Source organism: Tripterygium wilfordii, chromosome 3 (genome assembly GCF_013401445.1).
Source record: "Tripterygium wilfordii isolate XIE 37 chromosome 3, ASM1340144v1, whole genome shotgun sequence".
Taxonomy (NCBI): Eukaryota; Viridiplantae; Streptophyta; class Magnoliopsida; order Celastrales; family Celastraceae; genus Tripterygium; species Tripterygium wilfordii.
Genome location: NC_052234.1, coordinates 1,371,572 through 1,387,766, shown reverse-complemented (window position 1 = coordinate 1,387,766; position 16,195 = coordinate 1,371,572). Strand labels below are relative to the sequence as shown.

Sequence of the window (16,195 nt, the reverse complement as noted above, 5' to 3'; positions counted from 1 at the left end):
CTGAAGGTAACACGTAAAGTTTAGTCCATGAATCTTTCACCATATAATCCTTCATCACCCACACATTACGCTTGGATTCGCTTATATTAGCATGAGTCATCATGAGGCATCCTCCCAATACGCCCACGTTCATAAGTGCTAAACCCTTGATGCCGTTGGGAAGAGGCACCTGACAGAATTCTTCAGTGTCAAGAGCAAAAGCAACAATATTTCTTCCAGAACCCCAATTGAGAAATCCTTCGACAAAGGATCCTCTTGCTTCGAGCATGAAGAGATCAAGGGGAATTCTACTCCATTCCCAGTGGTTTCTTTTCATACTATAAACAATTGATATATCACCCAACTCCAATGTATCGTCGATTAAAACCAGCTTATAATCATCAGAAACAGAGTGAGTCAAATCCAAGCCCATATCCCCTTCTGTAATTGTGTAAAACCATGGTCGCGGTCGGCCAACGCTTAGAATATGTGTAAACATATGAACCCATATGGCGCCAATCCGGATAGGGCATATAAGAATATGGAGGTGGTATCATATGATGCTCTCTGGTTGCAAAATTCCAACATATGATTGTTTCTCTACCTGCTCCTCTTGAGCTAGTATCATGGGGACGGCAACAAAAAATTATCAGGCTGTTGCAAGAACATTCATCCACGCAACTGTCTCTAAACCAAGGCAGATCACCAAATTCTGTGATCATCTCCATAGAATCCAGTCCCACCAAGTATAATTTCGAAGATTCTCGACGAATCAGTGAGTTTTGCGATCGAAGAATCAGTGAGTTTTTGGATCGTTCAAGGTGAGATTTGATGAAGTGTGGATCCTCAACGAGAGAATGGCATTGTTTTGATACGCTTTTGAAGCGTATAAGTGTTTTCACAGGCAATCGGCAGAACACACCGGTGACCACATCAAATGGAAGATAACCGGAATTCATTGCTTTCACCTCAAACTAAGGAGCATCAAATCACAAATCACAGAGACAACAAACAACTATGAACTATTGAGAATTATAAATAGGATCACAAAACTGACTCGAGTATAAGAGTACTTGGTGTTTCTAAGAGAGAGACTGTGAGGGTACCTTCTAGCAGCCGAGGGTTTATTCTAGTATTGGATTTGTCTTTCTAGGGTTTATTCTAGTGTGGATCCCTAACCTAACACGTTTTTGCTGTCTAATTTAATATCAATACTTGTAACAAACCGTAGTTGCAGTTGTTGATTAGATAAAAATCAATACTTGTATTGCTTGCTATACGTACTCAAATATACTTGGTTACAATTTGTTACAACTAGTACGTATCTTCTACAACTTGTAAATCCTATATAATTGTAACTCTTGAACAATACAATCAATATTAATTATTATACTTGATTCTATCTCTTCAGAGAACCCAAGCTCATTTTATCTCCTATCTTATACTATGTGTACAAGATAGGGATCACCGGACAAAGAAGATTGATAACCGGCCGAAAGAGGGCAACCAATCCCGTTCTGGGTGGAGAGCAAGCGGTGGGTGGACTTCTTCAACCCATATTCACATTCCGTGGAATGGGCGACGCCGCGGTCGAGAACCGCCAAGAACTTTGCGAACCCCAATGGAACAAAGGATTTGGGTCATTGGTTGGGTTTTTGATAGATGAAGATAACAAGAGAAGGAGAAAGATGAAGGGTTTGGAGTCTGTGAGAGTCATGTGGAAGGAACAATGTTAATGTTTTAAGATTAAATATTTTGACAAGATTTTGGAGTGCGCTTAACAAAACTTGTAGGGGAGTATATAACGCTCGTGAAACATGTCACATAATAGATCGTAGTTATTGAAAAAAATCATAAAATCACTTAAATTGTGCACCAATTCGTGTCTAAGTCCTAAACCAGGGAGTGAGTCGGTATGACAACTGACACAACTCAACTTTTTCTTCTTTTTTGTACGGTGGAACCCGCGTAGTGACAACAATGCGACAAATTGTATACTCACTCATTTTTCCTTCATCAAAACAGATAAACAACCGGTACAACCTTTAACACAGAAAAATGTCTTGAAGAAGAAAACGTAAGTAACCATGCTCATGATCTTTCATCTAGAATTGCTAAGAGAACCTTTAACACAGAAAATGTCTTGAAGAAGAAAAAAGTAAGTAACCATGCTCATGATCTTTCATCTAGAATTGCTAAGAGAACCTGTAAAACATTTAATCCAGAAGGTATCGTGCTCTACAGTTGGCAGTGCCAAATTCATGAAAACGATGATGAAAATGCTTTCTTTCTCTCTGTTTCTGTAATTGGCAAACGATGATGAAAATGCTTTGTTTGTCTACCTTTTCCCCGTGTTATCTCTGCCTCTCTCCCTTTCATCGTGGCGGTATTCCATTGGTAATCTGTTATTTACTAAAGTCGATCACTACCCTTTATAATCCAAGACCTTGAGCCCTAATATTCACAATCTCTCGGACCCAAAGCAATCGAAGCAACTAGAAATCTCTTTGCCTCTATGTCAAATTTTTATCTCAGCAAAAACTACGAAACCCAATGCAAGCCAACTGCGTGCACATGCTTCGTGGTCTTCATCTTGTACAACAGGAAAAAAAAAAATTCAGTCAGTGTAGGAATTGAAGAAAGAGATATTTTCCTGCTTACAAGACGAAGACGAAGAAGTAGGTTGCAAAGCTTCAGCTCAAATCAGATTGGAACAACAAAAGGTTAGTTGGTACAAAAGATTCCCCACTACGAGGCAAATGAGCTCTATGTTTCCGGTGAAAGCTGTTCTTGCTAATGTGGAGCTCATTTGGCCTGTCAAAGATATCAACAAAATCTTTGATATCTTTGACAAATGAACAAAATCTTTGAATTTGTCAAAGATATCTACAAAATATCAATGATATCTTTGACAAATCAACAAAATCTTTGAATTTGTCAAAGATATCAACAACATCTTTGATTTACTTTATTGACATTATTTTTCTTACTTTTCCTTTCTAACGCCTATATAAAGGCATGTTGTACACAATCAACATATAGTGAAAAATATAGATCCTTTTACTTTTCTAACATGGTATCGGAGCCACTCCTGTTGAGGCACTCCAGAGTAGTGTATGTGCTACCATTGATACAGCACATATTTGATACAGCACATATTATTACAGCCTTGGTCCAACACTCCTTAGGTGGGATCTTGGTTTTGGGTCCGTCCCCAGTCGGTTGCGATCTCCTTTGAGATGTTCTTCTCTTTTCTTGAGTTTTGGTGTCCTCCGTGGCTGTGCTCCTTCCGCCGTTAGTCGTGCTCTTCCAGGGGTACTCCTTTGCTCGGACCCTTAGCTAGACCCGATTGCTTCTTCTGCCTTTTCATCAGTTTGAGCATGGTTCCTCGCAGTTCGTTCCTTCGGCCTCCTGCTGCTGTATGGTGGTGTCCATGTTTCTGGCTGCTTTTCCCTGCTGTTTCTACCATCGCTCTTGGTGCTAAGATCTCGGTCCTCTCTTGGAGTCCTTTTGCTGCGTTTTTAAGGCTTCTCTAGAGATGGGTCCCTTCTCGGAGTTTTGCTGCTATTAATCTTACTATTTGCCCTCTTTGGTCCCATTCCGGATTTCTGCGTGCAGTCTTGGTGTTCCTTTGTCTGCTCTCTTGGGTTCCCATGTGGATTTTTGGTAGCCTCGATTCTCAGAGCTGGATCCCCATCCTTTTGTGTTTGGGTTTTGGTGCGTGTCACCGGACTGCTCCTTTTTTTGGCTTCTCGGTTTGTTGGTTTCTTTCTATTCAATTCTGTCAAAGATATCAACAAAATCTTTGATATCTTTGAAATTTATCTTTGACAATATCCACTCTTGACCAACCTGCTGATCTCTTCACCAAGCCACTCCTACCAGGTCGTTTCAGAGACTTAATTTCCAAACTCAAACTTACTTCTACTGCACCAACTTGAGTTTGAGGGGGGATGTCAAAGATATCAACAAAATCTTTGATATCTTTGACAAATGAACAAAATCTTTGAATTTGTCAAAGATATCTACAAAATATCAATGATATCTTTGACAAATCAACAAAATCTTTGAATTTGTCAAAGATATCAACAACATCTTTGATTTACTTTATTGACATTATTTTTCTTACTTTTCCTTTCTAACGCCTATATAAAGGCATGTTGTACACAATCAACATATAGTGAAAAATATAGATCCTTTTACTTTTCTAACATGGCCTGTAGTCGGGAAATCTTTTGTACTAATTAACCAGGAAATTTAAGTCCAATTGTCTTCAGCAGCAGATTGGTTGCCCAGCTCATATTGAAGGTAAAGTCTTCAGTAATAATTAAATTCCTAAATAAATTTAAAAATAGAATTAACACTACCTATATGTCCAGGAGAAGAACGGATTGAATACAAACTGAGGTCCTTTAAGCAGAAACAGGTACTCACACACACACAAACACTCCAGATACTTGATCAAGTTACTTGAAAATACAAATACATACATCCATTGAGCCACAGTGGCTTCTGAGCTGCTCCATCTTGTGCTTGAAAGTACCAATACAAGAGAGTCTTGGAGTTCTTGTCGCGGAGTTTTGATAGCGATCTCCGCCTTCTACCATCTGCAACTCTGCAAGCTTCAGCGAGCTTTTTGTCTGGAAAGGAATGCCCTATTTGTAGTTGGGCTTCAAGCTTAGGCTTCCTTTCTATCATATTCAGTTGGGCCTTTTGCTTTAGTTTTGGACGTGTTTATATTACTCGTATATAATGTTTTAGTTTTGGGTTTGTTTATATTACTCAAATACGAGCCCAAATAAATAATCAGCCCAGCTCTTAATTTAAATCAAATAATTTAACCAGCCCAAGAGACCCAATTGGAAGCTGGCTTGGTGCGCTTCATACTATCAAACGTATTCAAACTTTCTGTCAAACAACCGTTTGCTCTATGTTTCTATTCAACTTTCTAGTTAAGGAAATATCGATGCAGATTCTTTCTATTCAACATAATGGTGTTTTTTTACCTACTTAAATCTATTCAAACTTTTTTGTGGGTGTTTCATTTGATGTATCATTGTATATATTCCCGAGAAACAAACAAGAAGATAAAGGACATGTACAGATGTATGTCGTGTAGTGTAGTGTAGTGTGCATCCCTTTCTAATCCCTCGGAATGGCTAGCATACAAAGAGTGGATAATAACTATTGTTTCTAATCCCTCGGAATGACTAGCATACAAAGAGTGGATAATAACTATTGTTTGGACGGGATGTGGAAATCGCACTTGCTCTATTTTACAATCCTACGATTTTATAATTCGATTTTACGATGCGAAAATCATCTAGATCGTTTTTTCTCTTATTATGTATCTTTTTACAATTAATAAAATATTTTATCATCGAAAGATAAACCGTATTTCAATTTATACGTATCAATTTGGTAATTCAAATTAAAAATTGTGTCAAATTGATAATATTGACACAGTTTGATACTTTCGATCGATCAATCCGCTTATTTAACAAATTGATGACATGACAAACGGGAATGCCTAGCGAGCGGAAATGACGTTAAATAAATGAATAACTCAGGGCTAATCTAGTCTAAACCATAAACCATAGAACACAATTCCTTCTCCTCGATCTTCCGAAACTGCACCCCTCGGCCTCCTTCTCCTCAAATCTCTCGCAACCACACTTCGGCCTGTGCTTCAGGGAACTTGGAACTTGAAGGCCGTGAGAAAGGGCTAAGACTTCGGTTCTTCGCTGATTCAACTACTCCGATTTGGTCATTTGATATGATTTTGCTGAGCATCTGACGCATTTTTCTCATTGGTGTCACCCACCCACTATTTTGATTTTTGAATCGATGGCTGCCTTCTGTCTGCCACTGGGCACCCACTAAGCACTAAAGGGTCTTTCTTCCAGAATTGTTAAAACAACCAGTACAATCTCGATGCAGAAAACATCTTGAAGAAGAAAAAGTAAGCAAACCACCCAAATGGTCATGGAGGGTCTTTCTTCCAGAATTACTAAGACAACGGGTACAACCTTTAATGCCGAAAACATCTTGAAGAAGAAGAGGCAAGCAATCATGCTCATGCTTTCCAGTTGGCAATGCCAAATTCATGAAAACCGTGATGAAATTGCTTTCTTTCTCTCTATTTATGTAAGAGGTCTCTCCCTTTCTTCGTGGTGATACTCCATTGGTTACATTACCCTTTATAATCCAAGACTTGGAACCCTAATATTCACAATCTCTCTTATCAGAAACAATTGAATCGACTATAGATCTCTCGCAAGGTATGCTCAACTGTTCTTCCGATATTTTCTACTAGCAATTCCTTTTGAGCTCTCTGATCTACGTGTATAAACGGTTTGATCGTGTTTTTGGCTCTCTTTGTTACAGTTTTGATCATCTTAACCGATTGAAGTGACTGGAAATCTCTCGCAAGGTACACCCAATTGTTCTCCCGATATCTGGATGTTGTTTCTGGTTACTGTTTGTGCTTCAAAATTACACCGCAACTGCGTCACACTTTTACACACTGACATCCACATACTTCAGCTCTCCCCTTTAATTCAAAGAATCCAGAGAAAGCCTCTTTTCACATGTACTTACAAGCCTTCAATCAGTGCAGGATTTGAAGAAAGAAAATTTTCTGTTGTACAAGATGAAGAAGCAAGGTTCGGCTCAAATCTCCATGGCTCAGATTCTGGGGTGTTTTCTAATAGTTTCTTAGGTGGTCGCCTGTGAAGGCTTCGACTGAGAGGCTATGAGGGCAGCACAAAAAAGGGATCAAGTTGTAAACCTTTCCGAACAACCTCCTGCGCGATTCAACAACTACGCGGGTTGTGTTAATCTCGGCAAAAATAATTCCAAAGCCCACTTTTATTGGTTTTTTGAGGCACAAGTCGGAGCAGCTCAAAAGCCACTTGTGGTGTGGCTCAATGGAGGTATGTATTTATATTTTCCAGTATCTGGAGTGTTTATCTGTGTGACTGTGTAATTTAGTGTCAATGAAGTGGTGAGGAAGGTGTAAGGAGCATGGCATTTGCAGATCTTTCCAGTTTGGGATTATAATAATTAAAGGGCGTCTAGGCATTACAAAGGCCTATTCTTCAGGATGATTTAATATCATCTCGAGCTTTTTCTAGGAGATGCATGTTCAAATTTTCTTTTAAATGGGCTCTGCAGGACCTATTCTTTATGGTTGCTGTCCCGTTTCTTTGCTCTTTGAAGTATATCTGAATTGTTAGGAGCTTGTGTGTTTGTAGGAGATCAGTCTACTTCTTGTTGGCTAGTGTCAGTAGCTCTTTTATGCACAATTCTTGTTTTGATCTAGTTGGGTTTTGTTGGGGCTTTAGTCATTGTGTGTTTCTATCATTGAGTCAATTAATTGTGGGTTACTGTTCCTTGTATCCTGTTCTTCCTGCTATCATTTTAATAGAACTGGAAAAGTATTATACTAATATGAAAGGATTGTTGTTTCAGGACCTGGCTGCTCCTCTGTAGCAGAAGGAGCTGCCCAAGAAATAGGTCCATTTCTTCTTGAAGGACCTCAGTTTGTACTCAATCCGTTCTCATGGAATAAAGGTATTGTTAATTCTCTCCTTAATTTCATTTATAGATCTAATTAGTTACTAAAGACTTTACCTTCTAATTGATTTCATTGTCTTTGCTACTGGTAGCTGCAAATATGCAGTTCTTGGAGACACCGGTGGGTGTGGGCTTCTCCTACAGCAACAATTCGAAAGATTATGAGCAAGTCAGGGACCAAATTGCCGCGAAAGACAATTTGGGTTTCTTGGTGAATTGGTACAGAAGATTTCCCAACTACAAACCAAATGAGCTCTACATTTCCGGTGAAAGCTATGTTGGTAAATATAATTAACCTCCTTAGTTTTACTTTCATGATCGGAGGTTGTCAACGCAAGTTCAACACTTGCTCCGCCTTTTGTGCAGCCATCGGAACCTCTCGGTCTATGGCTGCCGGATTCTCATTAGTTATAAGCTTATTGATATGTATGTAAAAAAAAAAAAAGCCTTGAAAGCTATTGAAGGAAACTTTGAACCTTCTTAGAAACTTATTTTCAAGTGCAGTCATGTTCCTGCTATGTATTAATTTGTTCATTTCAATGCAATTGCAATTCAATCAATTTATGTTGTTCTGTCAGTATTCACAGATTGTTAATTAACAACAATAATATCATTGTTCCCCTCATGATCAAGGCACAAGAGAGAGACAAAGTCATTAAACTATGGTAGTAATGATCTTTATAAATATTATTAGATTAGATGGAATTGTGTTTTTGTAACACCTTCACCTCCTTCTCCCTCTGGTTCTCTGGTGGATTTTCTTATACATGAGAGTCATCATAGCCATAGTATCATTTACTATAGGTGGCTGCAAATATGATGTTCTTGGAGACACGGGTGGTTGTGGGCTTCTCCTACAGCTGCAACTCTAAAGACTATATATATGAGCGAGTCGTGATCAGTTTACTGCTGAAGATAATTTGGATTTCTTGGTAATTGGTACAAACTCTTCAAATCGTGTAACACTCCCTGACCAATAAGATGCTGTCGTCTGCAACTTTTTGAATAATCGGATTTATTTATCAAGGCTTAAATTCAATTCCGGCAATTTCAGGTCATTGTTGGATTGTATTTATGCTTAAAGAATTTCTTCTACTAGTGTTTTTTTTTTCTTTCTGTTTTGGATAAAGAGGAAGGTAGCTTATAGATTTTATTAATTGCCCTCGCTTATGGCAGAGGAATACCATGATTACATTATCTTAAATGAAAGAAAGAAAGCAACAATAATAAGCAACAACATTATGATTAGGTAAGTAAGAGAGAGAAAACTTCCCTTCTTTCCCTTGGGTTATTGCAGGTTTGCTTCTTTCTCCAAATAATTTATTGATCGGAATCAAACTTTCTACAAAAACTAACTCTTCACAAATTTTGCTCCAATCAGCAAGGCCTTTGATTGTAGTTTCTTCCATAGCTCCGCTCACTATGTTATACCTACACAACTTGTTGCCAGTCATCGTGCCACCCTCTCGTAAGAGAAGTTCATTCACTACTTATCTGATCGATAACTTTGATCGGAACTGAAGGTAATACGTAAAGTTTACTCCATGAATCTTTCACCATATAATCCTTCATCACCCACACATTACGCTTGGATTCGCTTATATTAGCATGAGTCATCATTAGGCATCCTCCCAATACGCCCACGTTCATAAGTGCTAAACCCTTGATGCCGTTGGGAAGAGGCACCTGACAGAATTCTTCAGTGTCAAGAGCAAAAGCAACAATATTTCTTCCAGAACCCCAATTGAGAAATCCTTCGACAAAGGATCCTCTTGCTTCGAGCATGAAGAGATCAAGGGGAATTCTACTCCATTCCCAGTAGTTTCTTTTCATACTATAAACAATTGATATATCACCCAACTCCAATGTATCGTCGATTAAAACCAGCTTATAATCATCAGAAACAGAGTCATATCCAAGCCCATATCCCCTTCTGTAATTGTGTAAAACCATGGTCGCCGTCGGCCAACGCTTAGAATATGTGTAAACATATGAACCCATATGGCGCCAATCCGGATAGGGCATATAAGAATATGGAGGTGGTATCATATGATGCTCTCTGGTTGCAAAATTCCAACATATGATTGTTTCTCTTCCTCCTCCTCCTCCTCTTACTATAGTATCATGGGGATCTTACTATAGTATCATGGGGATGGCAACAAAAAATTATCAGGCCGTTGCAAGAACATTCATCCACGTAACTGTCTCTGAACCAAGGCAGATCACCAAATTCTGTGATCATCTCCATAGAATCCAGTCCCACCAAGTATAATTTCGAAGATTCTCGACGAATCAGTGAGTTTTGCGATCGAAGAATCAGTGAGTTTTTGGATCGTTCAAGGTGAGATTTGATGAAGTGTGGATCCTCAATGAGAGAATGACATTGTTTCGATACGCTTTTGAAGCGTATAAGTGTTTTCACAGGCAATCGGCAGAACACACCGGTGACCACATGAAATGGAAGATAACCGGAATTCATTGTTTTCACCTCAAACTAAGGAGCATCAAATCACAAATCACATAGACAACAAACGAATATGAACTATTGAGAATTATAAATAGGATCACAAAACTGACTCGAGTATAAGAGTACTTGGCGTTTCTAAGAGAGAGACTGTGAGAGTACCTTCTAGCAGCCGAGGGTTTATTGTAGTATTGGATTTGTCTTTCTAGGGTTTATTCTAGTGTGGATCCCTAACCTAACACGTTTTTCTATCTAATTTAATATCAATACTTGTAACAAACCGTGGTTGCAGTTGTTGATTAGATAAAAATCAATACTTGTCTCCTAGTAATCCTAATTACATAAGAAATTTCCTTCAAATAAAACTAGGATTCCTAAAAGTAAACTTATATGACTCCAATCATAACTAAGACTTGACTTAACAAAATAACCTAATAAAAGACTCTCGTATTGTTATACGTACTCAGATATACTTGGTTTCTATTTGTTACAACTAGTACATATCTTGGACAACTTGTAAATCCTATATAATTGTAACTCTTGAACAATACAATCAATATTAATTATTATACTTGATTCTATCTCTTCAGAGAACCCAATTGCTTATTTTATCTCTTATCTTATACTATGTGTACAAGATAGGGATCACCGGACAAAGAAGATCGATAACCGGCCGAAAGAGGGCAACCAATCCCGTTCTGGGTGGAGAGCAAGCGGTGGGTGGACTTCTTCAACCCATATTCACATTCCGTGGAATGGGAGACACCGCGGTGGGGAACCACTGAGAACTTTGCGAACCCCAATGGTTAAGATGAACAGAGGATTTGGGTCATTGGTTGGGTTTTTGATAGATGAAGACAACAAGAGAAGGAGAAAGATGAAGGGTTTGGAGTCGGTGAGAGTCATGTGATAGAAACAATGTTAGTGTTTCAAGATTAAATATTTTGACGAGATTTTGGGGTGCGCTTAGTAAAACTTGGAGGGGAGTATGTAGCGCTCGTCAGTGACGGATCCAGGAATTTGATTCAGTGGGGGCACAAAAGTATTGTGGGGGGTCCAGGAGCAGCACCCTCGGAATTTTTTTTTGGGTTGTATATGTAATCGATTTATGATTATTGATTGCAAATACAAAAACACATTAATAATAGTTCAAAGCAATAAGAAGATACATTGTAATTATGACAATAGCATTCAACATGTCTCCATCTTTTATTTGCAAAGCCAATGATAATTCATATGTAATCCCCAACATAGTCAACATTTGTTGCAAATTGAAAACAAAATCAAATGATTACAAGTATCTCAAAATGTCATGTGCTTGAGCTTTTTTTGTTGAATCTGTAGCGTGAACAATTTCTAGGATTTATGAGGTTGGGTTGGGTCTAAACTAGTTAGTGGATTGGGTAAAAATTAATGGTTGGGGGCATCAATTTTTTTGATTAGGGGCCTTACACTTTATTTGACATATAATTAACTAATTATAGAATATTTTGTATTAAAATTTTTTTTTCACTGGGGGCATGTGCCCCCAGTCCTTTCCACGTCGGTCCGCCTCTGGCGCTCGTGAAACATGTCACATAATAGATTGTAGTTATTGAAAAAAATCATAAAATCACTTAAATTGTGCACCAATTCGTGTCTAAGTCCCAAACCAGGGAGTGAGTAGGTATGACAACTGACACAACTCAACTTTTTCTTCTTTTTTGTACGGTGGTAGTGACTTCCCACTCACTTTTCCTTCATCAAAACTGAAAAACAACCAGTACAACCTTTAACACAGAAAATGTCTTGAAGAAGAAAAAGTAAACATGCTCATGATCTTTCATCTAGAATTGAATCATGATCTTTCATCTAGAATTGCATCTAGAATTGCTAGGAGAACCTTTAACACAGAAAATGTCTTGAAAAAGAAAAAGTAAGTAACCACAGAAAATGTCTTGAAGAAGAAAAGGTAAGTAACCATGCTCATGATCTTTCATCTAGAATTGGTAAGAGAACATGCAAAACATTTAATCCAGAAGGTCTTGAACAAAAAAAGTAAGCAACTACGATCGTGCTCTACAGTTGGCAGTGCCAAATTCATGAAAACGATGCACTGCTGCTGAGTCGTCGGACTTATCCACCAAGGGATTCGTGGAATTTCTGTGGATTGCGTTGGGGGAAATCTACCAAAGCTAGGCAGATAGATAGACTCCTTTCCCGATGAAAATGCTTTCTTTCTCTCTGTTTCTGTAATTGACAAACTGTTGGAGAGTGTGCACTAAAGTCAATCATATGATGATTCTTTAGCACATTATATTATCATGGATATTTTATTAATAAAGTTATTTTAGTTATTGTAATTATTTATATCTGTGTAGTATAAATTATTGTAATAATGTCCCTAGAATATAATGTATATTCTTAAATGTCCTTAGCCAAATATTATTGTTAACAGGGACGACAATAATGTGTAGAGGCTAATATGTGCTTGATTAATATATGATATTAAGTCAACATGTAGGTACATAAATTGGAGAATTTATGTACTGGATCGACCCACCATGAAATCATTACATGGATCGTGTTATGGATGTCATAAATAATTTCATTGTGATGATGGTGTTTTGTAGTCCTTCGACCTGAGATCACCATTGTTCCCGACATAAGAAATTGTTCATTTTGACACTATCAAACATTGCCCTTAACAAGGTGGCTATAAAGGTGGTGATCAGGTGTATAATAAATTATGTAGAGGGATGTGAGTGATCAAGATGGAATTTGTCCTTCTCATAACACGAGATTGATATCTAAGGCCTCTTGATTGAATAGAGTTGATAAATGCACGGCCATGCTCAAATGAGTTGATATAATGATATCAATGTCATTTGTTTCGATTAGCTTATTCGGGAATCAGGAAACATTGATTGAGCTATACGAGTGTGACATATCCATGTCTCGTGTTCAATCAAAATATCGAGGATAAAAGGATTTTACAACACTGTAACATTAGTCGCGGTAAAGGTTGAGTCGAAACATTGACTTTCTCGTAATTTGGGTAGCAGTGATATGTTGCTAGACATCACTCACTGCTTGTAATTCTAAAATAGGATTTTATAATTACTACCAACATTACGGGAACCTATAGGGTCGCACACTAAGAATGATAAGCAATACGGAACGTAAAATTCATGAGATGAATTTCATATTTAATGTGAGCATTTTTTGGTCCTAGTTGGACTAGGATATTTTGACTTTGGTATTGATAAATTTCTAGAAACCAAGAGAAGTATTTGAGTAGGACTCAAACATTTTTGGAATTCTATTTTATCTCATTTTCTTTATATATATATAAAGAGATATATATATACACGTTATATATATAGATAAACCACATTTGTTTTGAACGTGTGTATATATATATATATATGTTAACAAAAAATATATAATTGAAGTGTGGAGGATTCCGTTTTCAATGATTATTACTATATATATATATATATTCGACAAAGGAAAAAAATAGGGAATATAGGTTTTGTGAAACACGGAAGTCATACGTGAGTTTTTCTAAGAAAAAGGCTGAGAGTCTTTCGAAAGGAGCTCTCCTATTTTGCTCACTGTACTGATTCAAGGTGTTGAATCGGATTTGAATACGGCGGGTTCGTTTCGGTCTAGCAACCGGAGGGCTCGTGAGTTTCGTTCGTGGACGTGAGACGTACACGAAGATTGCATCGTTCGTGTGGATACCGTAGAGGCACGATTAGAAAGTTCGTGTTCGTTGTATGCTTCGACAGTACGAAAGGTGCGCTACAAGGGTAACTATTCTAAACCCGTAATCGAATGTTGTTTTTAAACAGATCCTCGGATTAGGAATTGAAAATTTTTATTCTTCCGCTGCGTGATCGTTGTTCGATTCCGTTCACAAACGATGATGAAAATGCTTTATTTCTCTACCTTTTCCCCGTGTTATCTCTGCCTCTCTCCCTTTCATCGTGGAGGTATTCCATTGGTAATCTGTTATTTACAAAAGTCAATCACTACCCTTTATAATCCAAGACCTTTGAGCCCTAATATTCACAATCTCTCGGATCCAAAGCAATTGAAGTGACTAGAAATCTCTCTGCCTCTCTATGTCAAATTTTTATCTCAGCAAAAACTAAGAAACCCAATGCAAGCCAACTGTGTCAAATTTATGCACATGCTTCTTCGTCTTCATCTTGTACAACAGGAAAAAAAATTCAGTCAGTGTAGGAATTGAAGAAAGAGAAATATTTTCCTGTTTACAAGACGAAGACGAAGAAGTAGGTTGCAAAGCTTCGGCTCAAATCTCCATGACTCACATTGGAACAAAAGGTTAGTTGGTACAAAAGATTCCCCACTACGAGTCAAATGAGCTCTATGTTTCCGATGAAAGCTGTTCTTGCTAATGTGGAGCTCATTTGACTTGTAGTCGGGAAATCTTTTGTACTAATTAACCAGGAAATTAAGTAGAATTGGTCTTCAGCAGCAGATTGGTTGCCTAGCTCATATTTGCAGTGACCAGTAGCAAAGACAAATGAATCAATTAGCAGGTAAAGTCTCTTTAGTAATAATTGGATTCCTAAATATATTTGAAAAAGAGAATTAACACGACCTTTATTTCTAGAAGAGCGGATTGAGTACAAACTGAGGTACTTTGACAAGAAACACGAACACTCCAGATACTTGATCCAGATGCTTGAAAAAACAAATACATACATCCATCGAGCCACAGTGGCTTCTGAGCTGCTCCATCTTGGGCTTCAAAGTTGGTGCCAATACAAGAGAGTATTGGAGTTCTTGTCGCGGAGTTTTGATAGCGATCTACACCTACCAGTCTACCATCTGTGAGCTTTGTTGTCTGGAAAGGAATGCCCTATCTGTAGTTGGGCTTCAAGCTTAGGCTTCCTTTCTATCATATTCAATTGGGCCTTTTTGTTTTAGTTGTGGGCTTATTTGTATTTGTCAATATACAAAAACCCGAATAAATAACCAGCCCTCCTCTTTAACTTGAATCAAATCATTTAATTGCCCCACCGAAAAAAAATCAAATAGTTTATTTATGGAGTATTATAGTTGTCAAATTATTGTATTGTTTATCCAATGGTACTTCTATTATATGTTTAAATGGCTTCTAGCCGTTTTAATATTTTTCAAGCAATAAATAATAATTTTCGTGCTCCTTCAACCTCTCTTCTTCTCCTCCTCCTCCTGTATCACTGTATCTCTGTTCTTCTTAGTGATTTAATTGAGATCTTCATATAATTATCAAATACCAACAAGTTTCGTATACCCTGCATATATGGTGTTTGAACTTGATTGGAGGTCCATGCAAGTATGTTCAACACTAAGAATACATAATGTTTTTGTGAATTATGACCAATTGCAAGTATATAAGCAATGATATTAAATATTCAAATCCAAAGGTTAATCTTACTCTGACAACAGTACATAAGGACGAGTTTGATTTTTTTTAGGATAATAGTGAAAAATTTTGGGGCAATCACAAAACAGATAACCTAGATGCTTAAATAGTCTCTGAAAACCCTAACTTAAGTAAAAGACTACATTAGACATTTACTAAATAAATGCAACTTAAACAAGGAAACAAATAAAACAATAAAACTTCAACCACCCGCCCTGGTTGGTACGATATGGAGCGGAGCATGAAAATCAATTCCCGGAAACATATTATAATAGGCAAACGGTCACCTAGCTAAAAGCTATGCCTATCCAACTCTTCCTCCAACTCCACAACCAATTGTGCTACATCAGAATTAAGCTCCAAAATCCACATTCCAAACAAACACAAAGTGATAATAACCATTTCTTAACTAAAATTCCCAAAGAAAATGATATATGTTCAAAACAATGGTCTTAGCTATTCCATTGATTTAAAACAATGACTTCAGCTATTCAACTGATTTAAAATGATGAATTTATCTATTATATTAATTTTAACAATGGATTTAGCTATTATATGACATAGGCTCCTGAACCTGTCAAGAAGAGAATGTCACTAATTAAAGCATGGGAGAAGAGTGGAAAAAGGAAAAGCTGAGAACAATGATCTTGCTGTCATTTACACTTCTAAAGATGAAGATGATATCATAAGAAAAAATGTTTTCGTTATTGGGCTCATTGTCATTTTTTTGTTAGTTTGACAAAGATAAATGT

General features: G+C 37.4%; 2 protein-coding genes and 1 long non-coding RNA gene across 3 annotated transcripts; 1 reads left to right on the top strand and 2 right to left on the bottom strand.

The window, feature by feature from the left end:
• Positions 1–2,038: 2,038 nt before the first annotated feature.
• Positions 2,039–4,574, bottom strand: LOC119995443. The gene is made up of 2 exons (XR_005467675.1): positions 4,470–4,574; positions 2,039–2,571 (listed from the first exon to the last, which is right to left on the bottom strand). It is a non-coding gene; the product is annotated as an uncharacterized LOC119995443 (long non-coding RNA).
• A 1,041-nt stretch (positions 4,575–5,615) lies between these two features.
• On the top strand, positions 5,616–8,117 carry LOC119995475 (serine carboxypeptidase-like 35). Its single transcript, XM_038841989.1, has 5 exons — positions 5,616–6,260; positions 6,367–6,412; positions 6,599–6,914; positions 7,453–7,554; positions 7,650–8,117. Exons 3-5 carry the CDS (start codon positions 6,734–6,736, stop codon positions 7,850–7,852), a joined length of 486 nt encoding a protein of 161 aa, XP_038697917.1. The 5' UTR covers positions 5,616–6,260; positions 6,367–6,412; positions 6,599–6,733; the 3' UTR covers positions 7,853–8,117.
• A 919-nt stretch (positions 8,118–9,036) lies between these two features.
• Positions 9,037–9,558, bottom strand: LOC119993030 (F-box protein CPR1-like). Its single transcript, XM_038839925.1, has one exon. The coding sequence runs from the start codon at positions 9,556–9,558 to the stop codon at positions 9,037–9,039; it is 522 nt and encodes a 173-aa protein (XP_038695853.1).
• Between the last annotated feature and the right edge of the window lie 6,637 nt (positions 9,559–16,195).

Bases quoted from the DNA above. Each gene is read 5' to 3' on its own strand.
- LOC119995475 (XM_038841989.1), top strand. From the start codon at position 6,734: ATGAGGGCAGCACAAAAAAGGGATCAAGTTGTAAACCTTTCCGAACAA. The intron at 6,915-7,452 runs GTATGTATTTAT...TTGTTGTTTCAG, and splicing joins TGTGGTGTGGCTCAATGGAG to GACCTGGCTGCTCCTCTGTA. The intron at 7,555-7,649 runs GTATTGTTAATT...TGCTACTGGTAG, and splicing joins TCCGTTCTCATGGAATAAAG to CTGCAAATATGCAGTTCTTG.
- LOC119993030 (XM_038839925.1), bottom strand. From the start codon at position 9,558: ATGGGTTCATATGTTTACACATATTCTAAGCGTTGGCCGACGGCGACC.